General features: G+C 36.8%; 1 protein-coding gene across 2 annotated transcripts in view; it reads left to right on the top strand.

Moving 5' to 3' along the window:
• The window catches only part of LOC128653872 (N-acyl-aromatic-L-amino acid amidohydrolase (carboxylate-forming)), a 126,409-nt gene extending 103,967 nt beyond the window's left edge, over positions 1-22,442 (top strand). For both annotated transcript variants that reach the window (XM_053707416.1, XM_053707415.1), the window contains exons 7-8: positions 11,649-11,758; positions 22,094-22,442. In XM_053707416.1, the coding sequence (XP_053563391.1) occupies positions 11,649-11,758; positions 22,094-22,288 (305 nt within the window). In that variant the 3' untranslated portion in view covers positions 22,289-22,442. The remainder of the gene's footprint in view (positions 1-11,648; positions 11,759-22,093) is intronic.
• The last annotated feature ends 507 nt before the right edge of the window (positions 22,443-22,949 follow it).

Genomic DNA, 22,949 nt, shown 5'->3' with positions numbered 1-22,949 from the left:
TGCCGTCCAACTCTGCGTGACTTACCCCCTTTGCTGTGTTAGGTTATGTGCCTTGTCTTTTGGCATCAGAATGAGGCTCCTATTGGAGTCTTTGGACGCACACTCTTGTGGGCGTAAACCTTCCTTGTAATTGTGCTGTGCCTGTAATACCAGCGCACATTTGCATGCGCCTGTATTACTGAGTGGAACACAAATATCGTGCTCACGAGCTCCACTCGTGATGTAGCCCAAAGATGGGGGAGCTACAATGCATGGGGGTACATACCCCCAAGAATCACAATGTGCCCTCCCAGACGTTTTGGTGGACAAAAAGGGGAAAACATAGCATTCAGAGCAATCCCATAAACTGCAAATAATTTATTAAAATATGGAGAAATCAGAAATCACCCCAGGAGGCATGATTGTGGACGAACCTGCTTTACACAGAGCAATTAAAACAGTAAAACCTTACTTTCCTCTGCTTTCTCTCCCCTATAAATAACAGCATTGTGAATGTGAGTTTTTCCTCTCATCTCCCACCCTTAAAGCCCTCTACTAATGAATATGTTAAACAAAACAGGCTTAATAAATGACCCCCGGGGCACACTACTAATTCATTTATTTTGTTAATTAAAACTCTCTATTACCTAACTGTTCTTGAGACTAGTCCAAGGCAATGTAGTTTATAAATAGTTTGATGTGCCCATTTACGTTGCATAAGGGACATCTTATTGTGCATCTACAGACCCCCCTCTAAATCTTATTTGTAGAGAACCGTGATAGCTCTCACACTAAACAGAAAACAAAACAGTTTGCTAGTTGTTCAAGCATGTTTCAAAAATAAACAATACGGCAGGGTTCTTGCTCAATAATACTGTCATCCATCAAACAGATTGCTGGCACCTCTGTCAATAACACTGCAATCAACCAAACAAATTGAATTCTAATCGCACTGCAAACAAGAAAAAACAGACGGCTACTTCTTCTATATCACTGCAAACAATCAAATAGATCAATTTCTCTACATGCAAAAAGTACAAACAAACCTAAATGGCTTGGTGTCCGGCCAAACTATAGAAATGAGCAGGAGTACTAAGGGATAATGTATTTAATATCTGACTATATGTTCCCTGAATTTGGTCATTTGCAATCTATGGGGTCAGTCACAAGCTATCGGCTATTTGCTCACTGAATGGCTTTTTGCTTTCTGCCTGAATAGTGGATCTGTGCGTAAAAAGCTCACAGCTGCAAATGTTTTTTCCCTAGAAAAGTTCCCCAAAAAGGTCTTTTTGTGTGTTAAGTATCATGATAGAAACTATGAAGCCGCACAAAACTGACATTTACAATGACTTTTCACAAAACATTTCTATCATGATTCAGGGGCCAATTCATCAAGCTCCATATAGAGTTTGATGCAGCTGTTTCCGCGCGAGCCTTCAGGAGTCAAGAACCGCTGCTCCTTAACTCGTCTGCCGCCTCTGAGACAGCAATCCGCGCAATCTCATACGATCAGGTTGATTGACACCCCCTACAACACACACAATCTCGTACAACACACACACTCTCATACAGCACACACACTCTCATACAACACACACACACTCTCATACAGCACACACACTCTCAAACAACACACACACACTTTCATACAACACACACAATCTCGTACAACACACACACTCTCATACAGCACACACACTCTCATACAACACACACACACACTCTCATACAACACACACACACTCTCATACAGCACACACACTCTCAAACAACACACACACTCTCAAACAACACACACACACACTCTCATACAACACACACACACTCTCATACAACACACACACACTCTCATACAGCACACACACTCTCATACAACACACACACACACTCTCATACAACACACACACACACTCTCATACAGCACACACACTCTCATACAACACACACACACTCTCATACAGCACACACACTCTGAAACAACACACACACACTCTCATACAACACACACACTTTCATACAACACACACAATCTCGTACAACACACACACTCTCATACAGCACACACACTCTCATACAACACACACACACTCTCATACAGCACACACACTCTCAAACAACACACACACACTCTCATACAACACACACACTCTCAAACAACACACACACACTCTCAAACAACACACACACACTTTCATACAACACACACAATCTCGTACAACACACACACTCTCAAACAACACACACACACTCTCATACAACACACACACACTCTCAAACAACACACACACACTCTCATACAACACACACACTCTCAAACAACACACACACACTCTCATACAACACACACACACTCTCAAACAACACACACACACTCTCATACAGCACACACACTCTCATACAGCACACACACTTTCATACAACACACACACTCTCAAACAACACACACACAAACCACACACACTGTCATAGAACGCACACAAAAGCTGCGACCCACTAAACATGGTGTAATGGGTCCCGACCCATGGTTTGAGGAACCCTGAACTAGAGGACTTATTCTCCAGTTGATGCCTTCTTTTCCTTTGTAAATCTGCCTATTCTATAAATAAAATAAAAAATTTAAAAAAAAGTACAATTACACTAATAACACTATCTAATAAAAATTATTAAAACAAAAATTGCACAAAAAAGTTATAAGGGCTCAAAGATATGAGGTCTCAGGTGTTAGAAGAAAAAAAAAAACGCTGGCAAAGGGCTTTAACATAGAGATACATACATATAAATGTCTAAATATGTATATATATATATATATATATATATATATATATATATATATATATATATATATATATATATACACAGTATATATATTTGTTTATATGTATGCACGTGTTTACATGTGTATTTATGTATTTACAGACATTTATGCACATATAAACACATAAATACATATGTACACACATATAGACACACACACACACACATATATGCATTGAAGCTCTTTGTAGTTAAAGGGACATAAAACCCACAATTTTTCCTTCATGATTCAGATAGAGAATATAATTTAGAAAAATATATAAGTAAAAAAAAGGCAGGCAATACATATACATGTATATGTATGTATAGTATGTGTATATGTCTATATATGTGTACATATGTATTTACAGACATACATACATATGTACACACATATAGAAACATATATGCATTGAAGCCCTTTGCAATTAAAGGGACACAGAGCCCGATTCCAAAATCCTTTTGAAAAAGTCCGGTCATAGGTAGAAATGTGTAGGAGTATGAGGTTGGGAGTGACGTTTGCCCCAGGAAAATTCCCGCCAGTGCAGTCACCTGTTGTAGGATGTCAATGGCCAAGAATGCTGTGAAGGCATTAACAGCTGTGTGCTGAACTGACTTGGGCCAAATACTGTAAGCTACACCTAAACAGAAACTATCACTAACTGTGTGTGCATGCCTGTGGACCACGGACACTTTTTCCGCTAATTTTATAGTAAGTGAGCATGTATTGTGTGCTCTTTCTTACCAATAAATGTTATTGAATTGGAGCTGCGCTTCTTAAATCTTTCTGATAGATCCACAATAGAATGATTACCGCATTCTCAGAGCCCTGGTTAACTGTTTCACAAAACACATCAAAAATACATTAAAAAGTACAATTACACTCACAACACTATCTAATAAAAATTATTAAAACAAAAATTGCACAAAAAAAGGGCTCAAAGATATGAGGTCTCAGGTGTTAGAAGAAAAAAAAAAAAAACGCTGGCAAAGGGCTTTAACATAGAGATACATACATATAAATGTCTAAATATGTATATATATATATATATATATATATACACACAGTATATATATTTGTTTATATGTATGCACGTGTTTACATGTGTATTTATGTATTTACAGACATTTATGCACATATAAACACATAAATACATATGTACACACATATAGACACACACACACACACATATATATGCATTGAAGCTCTTTGTAGTTAAAGGGACATAAAACCCACAATTTTTCTTTCATGATTCAGATAGAGAATATAATTTTAAAAATGTTTCCAATTTACTTCAATGATCAAATATGAGTTCTGTTATTATATTTTGAAGAGCTATCTAGATAGGTAGCATGCACGTCTGGAGCACTACATGACAGGAAATAGTACTGCAATCTAGTGCTCTTGCTAATCTATAAAAACTGCTGCCATATAGTGCCGCAGACACGTGCACACTCCTGAACTTAGCTTCCATCTTGCCAACAAAGGTTAAAAAGAAAAAAAAGAAAATTTGATAATAGAAGTAAATTGGAAAGTTGCTTTAAAATTGTATGTTGTATCTGAAACAAGAAAGAAAAAAATGGGGTATAATGTCCCTTTAAGCTGGTTTTGTGCCGGTATCCAGGTGACTCATCATGTCTAGTAATATGTATGGTGTGTGCAGAGCTCATTCTGGGCCAGATTCCAAGTGGAACCGTATTTAATTCTTCCGCTCACTCGCTATCTCAGCTAGAAGTAAGCTTTTGCACACGTTGAGTAGCACTCGTATTTCTAGTTAAAAGTAAAAAGTTTTTGCTCACACGCTAACCCGATGCAGAGGCGTAACTAGAAACCATAGGGCCCAGGTGCAAGAATCCAAGCAGAGTCAAGAGAGTTAATCACTGCAATGAGTATTACTGCCAGCTAAGAGGATTAACATAATTAAGTTACTGCCAGCTAAGAGGATTAACATAATTAAGTTGTGTTACTTGCCAGTATATTGCTAGCACTATGTGGTAGAACTATTGGTTTCATTGTTACTAGCAACTAACGGCTTAAAATCACTTCCTTGATAAAATGTACCGAATGAAAAAAAAAAACTAAACTGGGATAAGAAGAGGATGAGGAGCTTGCTCTGTCCTGGACTCTTGGGGCTCTCTAGTCACAATAATAGGGGCAGTGTTTACATTACAGGCATATGAACTGGGGGAGACATAAACTTAACTTAACTAGATAAATCCCCCTCCCTTGAGATTTTGTAAAGTGTGGCACTACCAGGTGATGGCTTTCTTTGCCTTGGGCTGGTTGCATAAAAGTAATTTATTTGACAAATTCAATGTGACAATCACCAGACAATGGACTGTGACTGTGCCAGCACACCTCGACCCGCTCTCAGCAGCGGTAGTACATACAGCCCAAGTAATAAGTTTCCATTCCACATCACGTGGCCAACCTATGAACCTACTTAGAGAAGCCTGAAATCCTATCTGAGTCTAGACTACTGCTAGCCTACCTGCCTTGCCTTGTTGTCCGGTCCCCCCTTGTTTCTCCCCTGACCTGAGTACCAACTTCAGCAGTGTGCTCCTCTTTGCGGCTGCCCCCTGCCACTCATCACTGCTGCGCTGCAGAATCCTCCCAGCCAGTCCCAGACTCCTCTCCTACTACTGACACTAAACTGAGTGCACGTGCAGTCACAAGCCGAAATTGAGGATTTACGTGCAGTCAGTCAGAAGGAGGCCGACTCTCTAGCCTATCTGCGCAGCAGTGCATGCCAATTGCCAAAATAGGAAGTTCCGGGCGGCAGCAGGCAGGGTCAGAATTTGTTTCCAATAACTTTAATTCAAGCACAAACTTTCTTTGTCAAAGTAAGTTTGTGCTGGAATTAAACTTATTTTAAACAAAAAAAAAACAACAACAATTTTTAAAAAAAATATATTACAAAACACAACCTGAAGTTGGGCCCCCCTGTGGGAGGGACCTCCTAGGCCCGGTCACAGTCTCGACCGTCGCATCAACGGTAGTTCCGTTGATGCATGCAAAAAAACGAAATTCGAATATCTTAATTGCGTTAATGTATTCCCCATAGAACTCAATGGAGATAAAAAGTGGGAAAAAACATTTTCACGCGTAAACCCGATCACATAGTGGAGAGATAGATCCACACTCACTAGACTTTTCAAAAACAGGTGCCATTTTATTGTGACGTTTCAGAGATCAAACCGTCCCGTTCATCAGACCAAACAAAAGTGAGCAATACAGTGAACTTATATAGCCAATAATCCCTCCCCCAGAAAATGACATCAAAGATCATTACCACAGTAACAGAAAAATGATAAGTGTAACAATGTGCAGCATATATCAAGGTATTCAACCTTAATTGTGTACTATAAGTAAAGTGTAAATCAGAGGAATCAACATCAAAAACTATATGGACATCCACATTAAGCATATCAGAAATGGATGCAAATAAAACATGTTTATGCAGTGTATAACTAATAGACTATTGTTATGGGCTAAAACAATATACAGTATATAATGCAATTGTCACCAAGCATATCTATTCAGAGGTTATGAGACATATCAGAGATATATAGAACACCTTGAGATCAAAACAGATTAATGTTTATAAGTGTGCAGCTCATACATTTGCGCTCATACCGGAGCGCACTTATAAACATTAATCTGTTTTGATCTCAAGGTGTTCTATATATCTCTGATATGTCTCATAACATCTGAATACATATACTTGGTGACAATTGCATTATATTCTGTATATTGTTTTAGCCCATAACAATAGTCTATTAGTTATACACTGCATAAATATGTTTTATTTGCATCAAACTCTGATATGACTAATGTGGATGTCCATATAGTTATTGATGTTAATTCCTTTGATTATATATTATATATAGGTGTAGATATATACCGATATAAATAGGAATATCTATAAATACTTAGAATATATTCTTGTAAAAGGAATGAGGGAGCCGCACTAAGTTCAAATTACAAATTAAGCAAATTTATTGCATATAGACAAATTAAACAAACACAGCAAGAAAAGTTCCTGACGCGTTTCCCGCCCTCTAGTGGCGCTTCATTAGAGACATAATGAACATGTACACAGCCTATCCTTATATAGGCGGAAATTGCCCACACATTTGCCCACACTTAACTCAATTTAAAAAATTATTAAACAGGTACAGTGAAAACAACAAATATATTATAAAAACCAAACCTAGTACATTTCATTTACAGTGCTGCCCCAAAACACATCATTCTATCTTGGATTCTTAGCCATTATGAGCAGTAATATTCAAAAAGTGTATGACACTTCATAGATAAATGGATGGAATATTTGTTCCTTCCGATATTTTAAGAAAAGATTTCTCACATCAATGGAGTGAATTTGTGCATTTTGCATATGTCAGTATGCTTACCCTGGGTCAGCTAATTACACCTTATATATTATATATAATATGGAGTGTCTCTTCTTTCTTCTTCTTTCTGATATGTGTGCATCTTGTCATTTTCTTTTTGTCATACACTTTTTGAATATTACTGCTCATAATGGCTAAGAATCCAAGATAGAATGATGTGTTTTGGGGCAGCACTGTAAATGAAATGTACTAGGTTTGGTTTTTATAATATATTTGTTGTTTTCACTGTACCTGTTTAATAATTTTTTAAATTGAGTTAAGTGTGGGCAAATGTGTGGGCAATTTTCGCCTATATAAGGATAGGCTGTGTACATGTTAATAATGTCTCTGATGAAGCGCCACTAGAGGGCGGGAAACGCGTCAGGAACTTTTCTTGCTGTGTTTGTTTAATTTGTCTATATGCAATAAATTTGCTTAATTTGTAATTTGAACTTAGTGCGGCTCCCTCATTCCTTTTGCATTATCTTGTGTGGTGGTTCTCGCACACTTGAGCTTTGCACCTTACCTAGATCACTGATCTTCAACGGAGGCACTTGCAGCCGCTACGGCGGGTGACGTCATACACCCTGGACGGACTTTGGTAGTGAGCACTGAGAGCTGTGCACCCGCAAACACCTACTTAGAACATATTCTTCTATGTGCAAAACATTGGAATGTGAAATATTTACAGTTAATAAAAAGTAAAACACTTGATTAAATATGAATATTGATAATTTCATGTTCTCATCTACTTAAAGGGACATAATACCCAAATGTTGAAGCACTGGAAAGTGATGCAGCATATCTGTAAAAAGCTGACTAGAAAATATCATCTGAACATCTCTATGTAAAAAAGGAAGATATTTACCTCAAAATTATTTACACTTTACTGTAAAGAGACTTTTAAGCTGCCAATCAGGATGCTAGTCCCAGGACCTGCTAGAGAGAGGGCATCTGGCATGTGCAGGCACAGTCGTGTTATTTTCCTATTCAGTTTATGGAAGTTTAGTGTGAAATCTCATGAGATTTAAAGGGACACTAAACCAAAAAAAAATATTTTATAATTCAAGTAGAGATTAAAATTTTAAACAACATTCCAATTTACTTCTATTATCTAATATGCTTAATTTTTTATATATCCTTTGTTGAAGAAATAGCAATGCACATGGGTGAGCCAATCACACGAGGCATCTATGTGCAGTCACCAATCAGCAGCTAATGAGCCTATCTAGATATGCTTTTCAGCAAGTAATTTCAAGAAAATGAAGTAAATTAGAAAATAGAAGTAAATTAGAAAGTTGTTTAAAATTGCATACTCTTTCTGTATCATGAAATAAAAAAATTTGGGTTTCATGTCCCTTTAAGTGAAATCTCATGAGATCACTGCAAATCCATGCATGACCTTAGCTGATTTGCAATTGTGTCTTTTTTTTCTTCTTTTTTTCAACTTGCAGCTTTACTGCAGCTCTAGCTGTTAACAGAGCACTAAGCGCTTACTCTTGTGAGCTAAAGAAATTTTGAGGTAAAATATCTTCCCTTTTTTACATAGAGATGTTCAGGTGATATTTTTACGCAGGCTTTTTACAGTTATGCTGTATCACTTTCAAGTGGTTTAGCATATGAGTAGTATGTCCCTTTAATTAGAGCACAGGTGAAATAATCAGCTATGTAACCATAGTTACTAACCTGCTCTCATCTATCAGCTGATTACTTCACCTGAGCTTTAATTAAGATATAATGAAAATCTGGTTTGTTACTAGAGGACTAGAGTTGAGAAACAATGATCTAGCCAGTCATTCTGTAGAATGTTGCAGGCTCAGGAGAATCATAATTAAAGGGATATAAAAGTTCAAAAATAATATATTGTATTGTGATAAAGTATTTTATTATTACACTGTTGCTTGCATATAACTATGTTTTTACTCTCCTGAAACTGGGATTACAGTTACACACATACTTAAAGTCCGCTCAGGAGCAGGAAACTAGTTTAATACCTAGTGTATGTGTGTAGCAACCAATTATCAAATTATCAGCTAGGTCCCAGTACACTAATGCCCCAGGGCATATCTAGGTTCTGCGTTTTAAACAAAGAATACCAAGAGAATGAAGTAAATTTGGTAATAGAAGTAAATTGAAAAGTCTCATAAAATTGCATGCTTAAAGGGACATGAAACCCAATTGTTTTCTTTCATGATTCAGAAAGAGCATGCAATTTTAAACAACTTTCCATTTTACTTCTATTGTCTATTTTGCTTCATTATCTTGATATTATTTGCTGAAAAGCATATCTAAATAGGCTCAGGAGCTTCTGATTAGTGGCTGCAGTTGTCTCATGTTATTGGCTCACCAATGTGCATTGCTGTATCTTCAAAAAAGGATACTTAAAGAATAAAGTTAATTAGATAATTGAAGTAAATTAGAATGTTGTATAAAATTGTATTCTCTATCTGAATCATGAAAGAAAATTTTTGGTTTTCATGTCCCTTTCAATTTAATATTTGACGTTCATATGTATTAACCCCTTAAGTCATTTGGATGGTGATACTGCATCACAGGGTACTTTTCCTAGCGTACCTTGTTGACGTTGTACCTATGTCACACCATCTAGCTCATGCTGCAGTCTTCGTTGTCAGTTTTGGCAGTGAAGACTGCAGCCAGAGGCAGAAGGCATCTGCCTTCATATGGTAAGGAAGAACTGATCAATCTTCCTTTACCATATGAAGGTAGATCACCACTACCTGTCTGTATTATGTAACAATATGTAACACTGCACTACTGATTTAAGTAAGGTGCGTGTGTCTACCAGGGACACTGATAAATCCCCTTAGAAATCTTCACAATATGAATATCCACAGCACCTGATAGAGCTTATAACTTCTTTATTCAGACATAAAAAACAGCAACGTTTCGGGGGTGATCCCCTTAGTCATGCATAGCTTAATAGAAGTTACACAAGTCTTTTAAACCTTATTTTTCAGGCCAATGGCTAAAATATGTTCATATACTCCATCTTGTGGAAATACTGTGTAATTACATCTTGAAAGCTTTAATTTAATAAATATACATATATGTATTCTTTTTATAGCTCATTCATGTACATAATATAGAAAGAAATTTATAGTAAACTGTAAGTTTCACCTACCCCGACCTAAGATTTCTTATTAGTTATAAAAAGATTTTCAAATTATTATCCTTATTGAGGCCAATGTCTCCAGTCTGTGTATCCACCACATTTCCCTTTGTATAGGTTTGAAGTGATGCCGTGTAGTGTGGAAGGGAATGAGGGAGGTGGGTGGTTGCAGAAAAAATGTTTGGTGAGGGAGGGGGAGTGGTAGGTTCCCTATACTACAAAAAGGGGTTTTGAAAGGGGGTAGGGAGGTCCCATATGATGATCGCTTGGAGGAGAGAGGTGGGGAGCATGAAGGGGGATCACTAAACTACAGATTTTTTAAAAAAATTAATAATAATATAACAAAGAATTAGTTTCTATAAACGGATACTGGCAGACAGCTGCCAGTACTTAACTATGGCAATTTCTAGGAGAGGAGGGTTAGAGAGATATTTGGGAGGAATCAGGGAAGTGGGAGGGTTGAGGAAGGAAAAAAAATAATAATACTGTCAGCTAGTACCTTAAAGGGACAGTCTAGCTAAAAGTAAACTCTCATGATTCAGATAGGGCATGTAATTTTAAACAACTTTCCATTTCACTTTTATCATCAAATTTGCTTTGTTTTCTTGGTATTCTTTGTTTAAAGCTAAACTAATGTGTGTGTGCATTAGAACCCTTAACAGTCAAATACCTGAAAACATGAAAAAGCATTTTTATGAAATATTAATATTTAATAATGTTCTTTTTTAACTATGTATTTACTGTAAATATTTCACATTCCCAAAGCGGAATATATATATATATATTCTATAGAAATATTTATTTAAGAGTAAATAGAACATATTCTTCTATGTGAATAACATTGAAATGTGAGATATTCATATTTTATGTTGAATAAATGTGGGTTTGCTCGTGAGTATGGGTGTTTTTTTTCCCAGTTTGCGTGCTCTATTGAAGACTATGGGAGAATACGTTAATGTGGTCGCAGTTTTAGAAGTTCAACTTTTTGCGCCTGTTGGGTTCTCGCTTGCGCACTAACTTTTTATTTTTAACTTGTATATGAGCGCAACCCAACGTTCAAAAAGCCTCCATCTAGCGAAGTTAACACGCAAGCTCAAAAATAGTGCTCCACTCTTTATCTAGCCCATAATAACCTAAAATAACCCTAAACATCAAGTACAAAATTACTACAAGTGAGGATGGGCTACCAGCCGTGAATTAATAGATGCCTCTCTGCAAAATTGTTTATTTAAACTTGTGTTATTCACTCTAGTTTACTGTTGTAGTATTTTGATGATATATTTTAGTATCTGTGCACAAAAATCTATTATTTTCACAGTGTGTTTCCTTTTTTAATTTCAATTCCCACCAGGTAAAGAATTTCCCAGTTTTGAAACTGAAATATACAGAGTAGCATCTAAAATGCATTACCCCCGAGGTGCTGATGGAGAGATTCAGGCTTTTATTCATCCAAAGCTGCAGGTGAGATTGATTTCCTTCAGAGGAGATGGTGCCAAAATCACTTCTTTCCATTTAATAAATGTTCAGTATACACTGTCTAAGGTGTTGAATTGTTTGTAGAAAATAACTTGTTTAAAAAAATAAAAAAAAAGCAAAAACTCTATTTTTTTTAATGTAGAGTATTGATTCAACACTAGTTCGATTTTTTTTACTATTATTTTTTTTCTGTGAAGTTTTGTAAAAAGGAAGTTTTTTTTTACCAGATTTTTATTTCTTTATGTTAAAATGTATTAATCATATGGAACAAAGTAGTTTCACCTATTAGTTTTACAACACATTAAGCCTACAGTCAATTTTAAAGAGATTCAGTCAAAATAACAAGAAAGCTGTTTAAATTGCTGTCAGAGAAGTGCTTGAAAGCAACTGTTTATCAAAATGCTCTCTGGACAGTGTTTGAAAACACCAAATGCACATTTCTTTCATGTAAGTGGCAAGAGTCCATGAGCTAGTGACGTATGGGAATTACATTCCTACCAGGAGGGGGAAAGTTTCCCAAACCTCAAATGCCTATAAATACACCTCCCACCACACTCATTCCTCAGTTTTACAAACTTTGCCTCCTGTGGAGGTGGGGAAGTAAGTTTGTGCTTGATTTCTTCTATGATAGGCGCTTCTAAGCGTTTTGAAGCCCAATTCCTCTTGGAGTACAGTGTTTGTCAGAGGGATGTGAAGAGAGTATCACCTGTTAATTTCATGGTTTCACTCATGGGAAATCTTTTCAAAGGCTCTCTATTATCGGTCGTAGGGATTCATTCTCAAACTCCCTTTTCAGATCAACGATATACTCTTATACCATTACCTCTGCTGATATGTTTCAGTACTGGTTTGGCTGTCTGCTATATGTGGATGGGTGTCTTCTGGTAAGTATGTATAATTTTTTAAGACAATCTCAGCTATGTTTGGCGCTTTATGTTATATTGTAAAGTTTTAAATATATGTGTTTACTTATATTTGCCATGAGTCAAGTCAAGTTTTATGAAGTTTATCTTAACTTTTTTTCTTACCTGGGGTTTCAGTCTTTTTTTCCAATTTGACTTGTTTTTCCTAGGCTCGCGTGGACGCAAAATGCTGTTATTTATTGCTTCATTCTTGGCGTAAAAAATTTTTTGGCGCGAAGTTGCGCCTATAGTGGCGAAAGTTTGTAATTTCCTGTGTCTTTGTTGATGCTAGTTGTTTTGGCGTGACATCGCGCTTGTTATGACGTGAGTTGCGTCATTTCCTGGTGTTGGTTTGGCGCCAAAAAAACATTTTCACGCGGATAATGTTTCTATATGTACAAATACATTTACTGTTTATATTTTTTCAGTTTAATGTACCTAATTAATTCTGCAGATTTCACATGTTATTACTGCAATCATAAGAAGGCTATGACTGCTTTTGTGTCTTCAAATAAACTTATAAGGTCTTTCCAAAATTGTTATAAGATTTAATCAATTTTGTTTTGACCGACAGCATACTTAAGTTTATTCTACTAATGAGGGCTTCTTTGGCTCAAAGGATCCTGCATCAGAGACTGTATTTGACAAATCTTTTTTATTTTTGAAGATTTTTTTGTTCTTTATTAAGGAAGTTTTGATAATTTTAGGTATTAGGAGTCTAGTCCTCCTATTAAATGTTATATTCATTTAAAGATTTCTTTAAATTGCTCCTGAGTTTTTTTTTTCCTATTCTACAGGGAGTGCAGAATTATTAGGCAAATGAGTATTTTGACCACATCATCCTCTTTATGCATGTTGTCTTACTCCAAGCTGTATAGGCTCGAAAGCCTACTACCAATTAAGCATATTAGGTGATGTGCATCTCTGTAATGAGAAGGGGTGTGGTCTAATGACATCAACACCCTATATCAGGTGTGCATAATTATTAGGCAACTTCCTTTCCTTTGGCAAAATGGGTAAAAATAAGGACTTTACAGGCTTAGAAAAGTAAAAAATAGTGAGATATCTTGCAGAGGGATGCAGCACTCTTAAAATTGCAAAGCTTCTGAAGCGTGATCATCGAACAATCAAGCGTTTCATTAAAAATAGTCAACAGGGTCGCAAGAAGCGTGTGGGAAAAACCAAGGCGCAAAATAACTGCCCATGAACTGAGAAAAGTCAAGCGTGCAGCTGCCAAGATGCCACTTGCCACCAGTTTGGCCATATTTCAGAGCTGCAACATCACTGGAGTGCACAAAAGCACAAGGTGTGCAATACTCAGAGACATGGCCAAGGTAAGAAAGGCTGAAAGACGACCACTACTGAACAAGACACACAAGCTGAAACATCAAGACTGGGCCAAGAAATATCTCAAGACTGATTTTTCTAAGGTTTTATGGACTGATGAAATTAGAGTGAGTCTTGATGGGCCAGATGGATGGGCCCGTGGCTGGATTGGTAAAGGGCAGAGAGCTCCAGTCCGACTCAGACGCCAGCAAGGTGGAGGTGGAGTACTGGTTTGGGCTGGTATCATCAAAGATGAGCTTGTGGGGCCTTTTCGGGTTGAGGATGGAGTCAAGCTCAACTCCCAGTCCTACTGCCAGTTTCTGGAAGACACCTTCTTCAAGCAGTGGTACAGGAAGAAGTCTGCATCCTTCAAGAAAAACATGATTTTCATGCGGGACAATGCTCCATCACACGCGTCCAAGTACTCCACAGCGTGGCTGGCAAGAAAGGGTATAAAAGAAGAAAATCTAATGACATGGCCTCCTTGTTCACCTGATCTGAACCCCATTGAGAACCTGTGGTCAATCATCAAATGTGAGATTTACAAGGAGGGAAAACAGTACACCTCTCTGAACAGTGTCTGGGAGGCTGTGGTTGCTGCTGCACGCAATGTTGATGGTGAACAGATCAAAACACTGACAGAATCCATGGATGGCAGGCTTTTGAGTGTCCTTGCAAAGAAAGGTGGCTATATTGGTCACTGATTTGTTTTTGTTTTGTTTTTGAATGTCAGAAATGTATATTTGTGAATGTTGAGATGTTATATTGGTTTCACTGGTAAAAATAAATAATTGAAATGGGTATATATTTGTTTTTTGTTAAGTTGCCTAATAATTATGCACAGTAATAGTCACCTGCACACACAGATATCCCCCTAAAATAGCTAAAGCTAAAAACAAACTAAAAACTACTTCCAAAAATATTCAGCTTTGATATTGAGTTTTTTGGGTTCATTGAGAACATGGTTGTTGTTCAATAATAAAATTAATCCTCAAAAATACAACTTGCCTAATAATTCTGCACTCCCTGTAGATGCTATCTATGATATGTTTGCTAGAATGGTTTAAACCTGATTCCTTTTTGGGAATGTACTACTATTTCTATTAAAGTTAGTACTTATTTTCAGGTTCTTTTTAAGTTTCAATCTTTCCTTAAAAGAGCATATTTACATACTGTTTATATTCTTAGTTCAGCTATATCTATGACTGACATTGCTGCTCTCTCAACTTTATTGTTGGACAGTTAGTATAAGAAGTTTTCAGATTCTGAAGTATATAGCATTGTTCATTTACTTGAAAATGTATTCATTTTATTTATGATACTATATTTGTTGTCATTTAAGATTAATTTAAAATCTATGTTTTTAGCTTTTCTATTTAGAAGAGCTTTATGTTTTTAATCTTGATTTTTGACATGGTCTAAATATATTTTATTATCTCTATCTTGTTAGGATAATAATTTGTTTTGATTTCTTTTATCTCCACTATATACTTTTTGGCCGATGATGTAGATCAGTTGGTAAATGCCCTGACTACAAAAGCTTGTTCTAAGATCCAAGGGTCACAGGTTCATGTCCGGCAGGGTCGATGCAGGCCTTAAGCCTTTTGAAGTCAATAAAATGTGTTTATTTGATTAATAATAACAACTATTACTATTCAGCTGCCAATTTGCTTAACTCCAGATGCAAGCGCTGAAAAAGTTTTGAGTCCTACTAAGGGAAAAGCTCTATATAAATACTAGTTTTTAAGACTGCATGAAGGTGCGGTTCTCAAACCAGTTCTTCTGGTGGGGGGCAGATTAAGTTATTTTTGGATGGATTCTGTCCAAAGTCTATAGAATATTATTCTTAGGGTTTTGGATAGATTTTTAGAATGAGACCTTCTTTTGGAAGATTCTTTCTTTCTCATGTTTCAATACACTCTGTGAAGGTTCAGGTTTTTCTGAAATATATTTCAGAACTGGAATTTATTTCAGGGGTGTTTGTACCAGTTCCTTAGCAAGAACAGGGTTTTGGTTTCTATTCAAATCTATACTTTGTCCCAAAGAAGGAGGATTCATTCAGACCAACCTTGGATCGGAAAACTGTAAAACGTTTTGTGAGTGTCCCAACTTTCAAGACCACTTTTGGTTTCTGAGATTCTCTTTTCTAGGCAAGCTTTACTAATTTATTGCTTTTTTATTTGGTCTAGCGACAGCTTCAAGAATCTTTTCGAAGGTTCTCGGTAGCCTTCTATCTGTAATTAGAGAGCAGGGTATTGTGGTATTTTTCTTATTTTGGACGATATCTTGGTACTAGCTCAATCCTTTCATTTAGCAGAATCTCACACAAATCAACTAGTGTTGTTTCTTCAAAGACATGGTTGGAGGATCAATTTACCTAAGAGTTTCGTGATTCCTCAGGCAAGGATCACCTTTTTAGGTTTCCAGATAAATTCAGTGTCCATGAATCTGTCTTTAACAGTCAAGAGTTGAATGAAATTAGTTTTAGCCTGTCTAAACCTTCAGTCTCTATTATTCCCTTCAGTGACTATGTGCAGGGAAGTTTTTAGGTTTCATGACTGTAGCATTGGACGCGATCCCCTTTGCTCATTTTCTTATGAGACCTTTGCAGCTTTGCATGCTGAATCTATGGTGCAGTGATTATTCTCAGGTATCACAGTTGATATACTTAAATCCCAACAGTCAAATCTCTCTGACTTGGTAATTTGATACACAGAACGAACAATGGCACTACATGGGCTTTTCCTCAAAATATGAAGTATATGGTTGCAGTGGTTGTGAAATCTATCACTGATAGTTTAGAGGAAATGGTGCTCATGCAAATAATAATAATAATCAACTACACAAAGTGGGGCAGCCAGAGAAGGCAAGTAATCCCCACAAAAAGTATGCACCGCGAGCACTCTGGGCCCTGACTATGGGCAGAATCAATCCACAAAGGGAAACATTTATAATGTAACGTTTATTAGCAAATTATTTAAAATCAACATAACACACTCCTTAAAACAATCCAGACATACACTAACTATGTTCCAGAAAACTAAGAAGACATTCACAGAGATGTGAATCTCTTCTGTAAGTCTGCACTTATAAGCACTCTAAGCCTAGACTGTAAGGCGGTTTTTCCAGACTGAGTTTTAATAAAATATAACTTTTATTAGAAATTGCACTTAAAATAAGGGTGACACACAAATTAAAATCGACACTAGCACTATCATGTGATCAGACACTGTATATTCATCTAGTGGAGGACTGTAATATCTGTGGCCTATAATGAATTGATATCTGCCTCCTAAGTAGTACTGTATTAGCTTAGCTATACTTAGTATAACGGCTCCCAAATACTGTGTATATATAGTCTATATAATCTATACCGTATATCGGGATACCCTTGTAATCTTAATATATGTGATATAAGCCAGGAAAATTCCACTCTATTCCCTGTGTATTATAGCTGATTAGTTGCTTCTATTCAGAACGATATATGTATGTTGTTCTGGAGTTGCCTTTGTGTGGCTGTATAATATCACAATCTCTTATGTGCTTGAACGTGAAAATTATAGGGGATTTAGTTTAAAAGCAACTCTGATATTATGTACTATTTTTCACCGTTATCAGAATTAAGCTTTTTATACAGAATATTCTCTGTGTCCCTCCACTTCAAGAGGGCTGCCAAGAGACTTGCGTTTAATACAAATACTGTTCAGTTAGTGGTACATGTGACTCTGGGTTGCAATGTTTTTGTTAGGAGACAAAAACTTACTCTATGTTTCAAATTACGTAACAATTTCAGTTATGCTTAATGTATATTTTGAACATACAGCCTAAATACCAGTATCATAGTATAAAGACAACATTAATTTTGTGTTGCCTCTGTTAGTATAAATTGTATTTGGCTATATATGCGTTGCGGGCATATAACCCACACTTGAGTAATGGCTTAATTGGAAGGAAGCATAGTCTCTGTATTGCCACTATGTTTCAAAATTATATTTGGCTCCGTTTCCTCTGCAACCAAAGCCTGTATTGGAGTAAATACTAGCTTACTGTTATATTAGTCGATATATATCTGTTGTCATTCTATTTTGTAAAAGCTAGGTATAGCAAATATTCTCTATCTCTAGCACTATCTCAGAGTGGATACAATTTAATAAATACCTATGTTATTAGTTACTTTAACACTAGCTAAGTCTGGCACAACCCAGACTATTCAACAGATTAACTAAGTATAGCTATAGTTTTCTATATTGCTAGATAAACATGTAGTGCTAGGCTGTTAAAACAAGAGCGCCCAAACGCTCACGCTGACTCCTGACTAGTTTCGCCCCTCCGGGCTTTGTCATACACTAACTATGACCTAATCAAGTAGTCCAGAGGGGAATCATTATAATGTGGGCCTTGATATAATTAAAGTTCAAATTCCCCTCCAAGAATATGTGACTATTACACTCTGAGAATTGGGATAGTTCAATTATATCCACATGCAGTGTAAGCAGACATTAGTCTGTGTGGCTGTGTATGGTGGGTCTAGCCTTTTATGTTGATAAATACCACATCGTCATGATTATTCATATGTCGCCTGCAGTTATCTAATGCTCCCTTTGCCCCCGAACTTTATTTATAGATCAATAATCACTATCCTTTTCAATACTAGACAGATTGGATATTGAATCGTGTATGCAAAATGTTCCTAATATTACCGGCAGGGCGCGTTCATCTGAAGAAGAAAAAGGGAATAATCATGTATCATTATGGCCTATTAAAAAAATTACATATCGATACTATAAGATTATCTGTATCAAATATCAATTGTTGGCGTGCTAAAATAACAGTGAGCTTGAATAGTAGAGTTAGTTGTGACTTTCCTCTCGCTCGGATCTATCTTTAGCAGTACGTTTGTACTAACATCAAATAAGCAGTGTTCAATGGGCCTCTCTATAAAGGGTTTGTACCGTTAAAATGACAAGATGTGCATCTCGCTATGAGTGAAGTTAGAACAAATATTGTTATACCCTGCTTATATAGAGTTTTATGGTCTAGTCATATAACACTAATCTGTTATATTATATGGATCTAGGCTCTCTATTGGTGCTTACTTCAGGCGCATGCTTGTATTGTAATATTCATAGATTATCTGCTTGACTCTAAGTGTTGATATATAAATCAGTATATAGAGTTCTAGCCTATTTCTTTGGATCTAAATTGATTATATCCTTGATATATCAAGTAGATCTCTATCGTATGATGTATATTACAAGTTAAGCACCCCCCAGATCATGTATTTGTTGACTCCCATAATAGTGAGGGTTACATAACATAACTAGAATTTTATAATTTCTTCAGGATGGTTGATTAAGGTTTTGTCTGCAAGTACTTTGAAGGGACAAATCTCTGCTCTTTCTGTTTTATTTCATAGAAAGATTGCTAAACTTCCTGATATTCACTGTTTTGTTCAGGCTTTCGTCCATATCAAACCTGTTATTTAATTAATTTCCCCTCCTTGGAGTCTTAATTTGGTATTAAGGATTTTGCATGCTCCTCCTTTTGAGCCTATGCATTCTTTGGATATTAAACTACTTTCTTGGAAAGTGTTGTTTCTTTTGGCTATCTCTTCTGCTGGAAGAGTTTCTGAATTGTCTGCTCTCTCTTGTGAGCCTCCTTATCTGATTTTCCATCAGGATAAAACTGTTTTGCAGACTTAATTCAAATTCCTTCCTAAAGTTGTGAATTCTATCAACATTAATAGGGAAATTGTTGTTCCTTCTTTGTGTCTTAATCCTAAGAATTCTCTGGAAAGATCTTTGCATTCTTTGGATTTCAGAAAGACTTTTAGTCTATTTGTTGTTTTTTCTGGTTTCCGGAAAGGTCAGAAAGCCTTTGCCATTTGGCATCTTGGTTAAAGCTTTTTGATTTACAAAGCTTATTTGGAGGTGGGGCAGTCTCTGCCTCAGAGAATTACAGCTCATTCTACTAAATCAGTCGTTTCTTCTTGGACTTTTAAGAATGAAGCTTCAGTTGATCAGATTTGCAAATCAGCAACTTAGTCTTCTTTGCATACATTTACTAAATGTTACCATTTTGATGTATTTGCTTCTTTTGAAGCAGTCTTTGGTAGAAAAGTTCTTCAGGCAGCTGTCTGTTTGATTCTACTGCTTAAGTTTTTTTGAAGATCTACTCCCCACCCTCTTTTCTACCCTTACCCCTATACTCACACACATTTTCAACCTCTCCCTCAGCACCGGTATATTTCCCTCAACTCTAAAACTTGCACTGGTCACACCTATCCTCAAAAAACCTTCTCTCAATCTAACTTCCCCATCCAACTACCGCCCTATTTCCCTACTACCTTTTGCCTCAAAGATTCTTGAAAAGCTAGTATATGCACGCCTATCCAATTTCCTTATATTAAACTCCTTCCTTGACCCACTGCAATCTGGATTTCACCCCCATCACTTGGAGACAGCAATTGTTAAGGTTAACAATGACCTACTTACAGAAAAATCCAAAGGCCGCTTCTCTCTGCTCCAAACCCTCCAATCCTTTGGCATTTGTGACACAGCCCTCTCGTGGTTCTCTTCCTACCTGTCTAACCTTACCTTTAGTGTAGCCTTCTCTGGGGCTTCCTCTGCCTCATTACCACTTTCTGTTGGGGTACAGCAAGGCTCTGACCTCTCTGCACCAGACCCATCCCCTTCCTTGCTAACCAGTGTCACTAATGGTCTTTCTCACATATCATCCTGGTTGTCCTCCCACTACCTTAAGCTAAATCTCTCCAAAACTGAACTCCTTATTTTCCCCCTTTTTCCAAATTTTCCACCTTGCATCCCTCTATAAATCTTGACAAATCCATTATTACCCCTACCCCGCATGCCCGATGTCTTGTGGTCTCATTTGACTCAGATCTTTCTTTCACTCCTCACATTTAGTCCTTTGATAAATCCTGCCGCTTCCACCTTAAAACCATCTCTAAAATTAGACATTTCCTTACACAAGACACAACTAAGATTTTAATCCACTCTTTCATCCTTTCCCGCCTCTACTGCTGCAACTCCATCCTCTCTGGTCTCCCTAGTTGCCGCCTAGCTCCTTTACAATCCATAATGAATGCCTCTGCCAGGCTCATCTTCCTTATTCGTCGCTCTTCATTTGCTGTACCTTTCTGCCAATCCATTCACTGGCTTCCTCTTACCTCCAGGATTAAACACAAAATTCTCTCTCTGACATACAAAGCCCTCAACTGAACTTCTCCCCCCTACATCTCAGACCTTGTCTCTAGATACTCTGCCTCCTGTCCCCTTCGCTCTGCTCACAACCTCCTACACTCCTCCTCTCTTGTTACCTCCTCACATTCCCATTTACAGGACTTCTCCAGACTGGCTCACATCTTGTGGAACTCTCTGCCTCACTCCACAAGACTATCCCCTAGTTTTGAAAGCTTCAAGTGCTCCCTAAAGACTCTATTGTTCAGGGATGCATACAACCTACACTAAACTTTCCTAATTCCAGTTCCTCTCCTCCATTACTATCCAATTGAACCCCCTTAGCATGTAAGCCTAAGAGCCCAACTCTTCAGGTCCCCTTCATAAGAAGTGACTACAACAGTGCAACTCTCAGCAGGGCCCTCTACCCACTTGATCCCTATAAATGTTACCTTGTATACTGCCTATGTTTATAGCGCTGCAGAATCTGTTGGCACTTTACAAATAAATAATAATAATAATAATAAAAAAGATAGATAGTTAGATAGAAAATACTTGGAGCAATAAATGTCTCCCTTGCATCAGGATAGTAAACATTCTGCACATGCCATATGTATAGACTGGCTGCTATGCCCCCCCCCCCCCCCAAGCACTTTGGCCCTGGTGTCACTGCACCTGCTTCACCAAAGGATGTTCCGCCCATGTTTGCTTCCCATATATCCCCATTACTTTCTACTGCAAGAAGCAGCTCGCAGGACTCTCCAGATCCAGCTCATTTCAGGTTGCATTCTTTGGTAGCTGCTCTGTAGTTTCTGCAAGCTATTAGCTCAAATATATAAGTAAATTGTACATTTCTAAATTAAAGTTGTTTATGGCTATTTTTCTTTCTGTAGGACAACGATTATCTTCCTTTGAATCCTGGAGATCCAATGTTCAAAACCATACAAGGAGAGGATATATTCTATGAAGGAGAGAAAACTATATACCCAGCCTTTATCAACGAAGCGGCTTATTACGGAAACAACGTGGCTTTTGTAGTAACTGAAAAAGTCCACTTTACTGTCCCAACACTAAGACTGAAACATTAGAAAGAATGTTCTTGCAACCAAAATATACCTAATGAAGTCCATTAAGCAATAATCTTTTTCCTTATTATGAAATACTGATGAACCAAATAATTGACTCTCTTGCATGCAGTAAAATGAACATTTTTACAAATATGAATTAATTACTATTGAACAACGTTTTTGACATTTTTTTGTAAGCAATAATTTTTTTAATATATTTTAAGTTATTTTTAATTAGACTTCATTTAAAGAATAGACCCAATTGAGAAATTACTGACTTAAAATTGGGCCTGGAACTCTTCTCTAAACCCAGCAGTAAAAAAGTGTAGCGCTAACAGTTGCACCTGAGCAATAAGGGGTATACACTGGTGTTTGCAAGTGTCAGGTTTTCAGCTTGTATTACAAGCTGAAAGTAAACGCAATTGTTTGAGTGCAATTGCAATGTATGCTAGAATTATCCTCAGAGCTCTCGTTAACTCTTTCATTAAAACAAAAAAGTGTCACAAAACACATAAACAAAACATTACAAAGTACAGTTACACTCATAATAACACTATCTAATAAAAATTATGTAACATTGAGATACATACATATACATGTCTAATGATGTACAGTATATATATATGTGTGTTTATATATGTGTACATATGTATTTAATTATTTAAATTTGTATATATGTATT

This window comes from Bombina bombina, chromosome 3, assembly GCF_027579735.1.
Source record: "Bombina bombina isolate aBomBom1 chromosome 3, aBomBom1.pri, whole genome shotgun sequence".
Taxonomy (NCBI): Eukaryota; Metazoa; Chordata; class Amphibia; order Anura; family Bombinatoridae; genus Bombina; species Bombina bombina.
The sequence above is the reverse complement of the archived record's forward strand: the minus strand, read 5'-3'. Positions and strand labels throughout refer to the sequence as shown.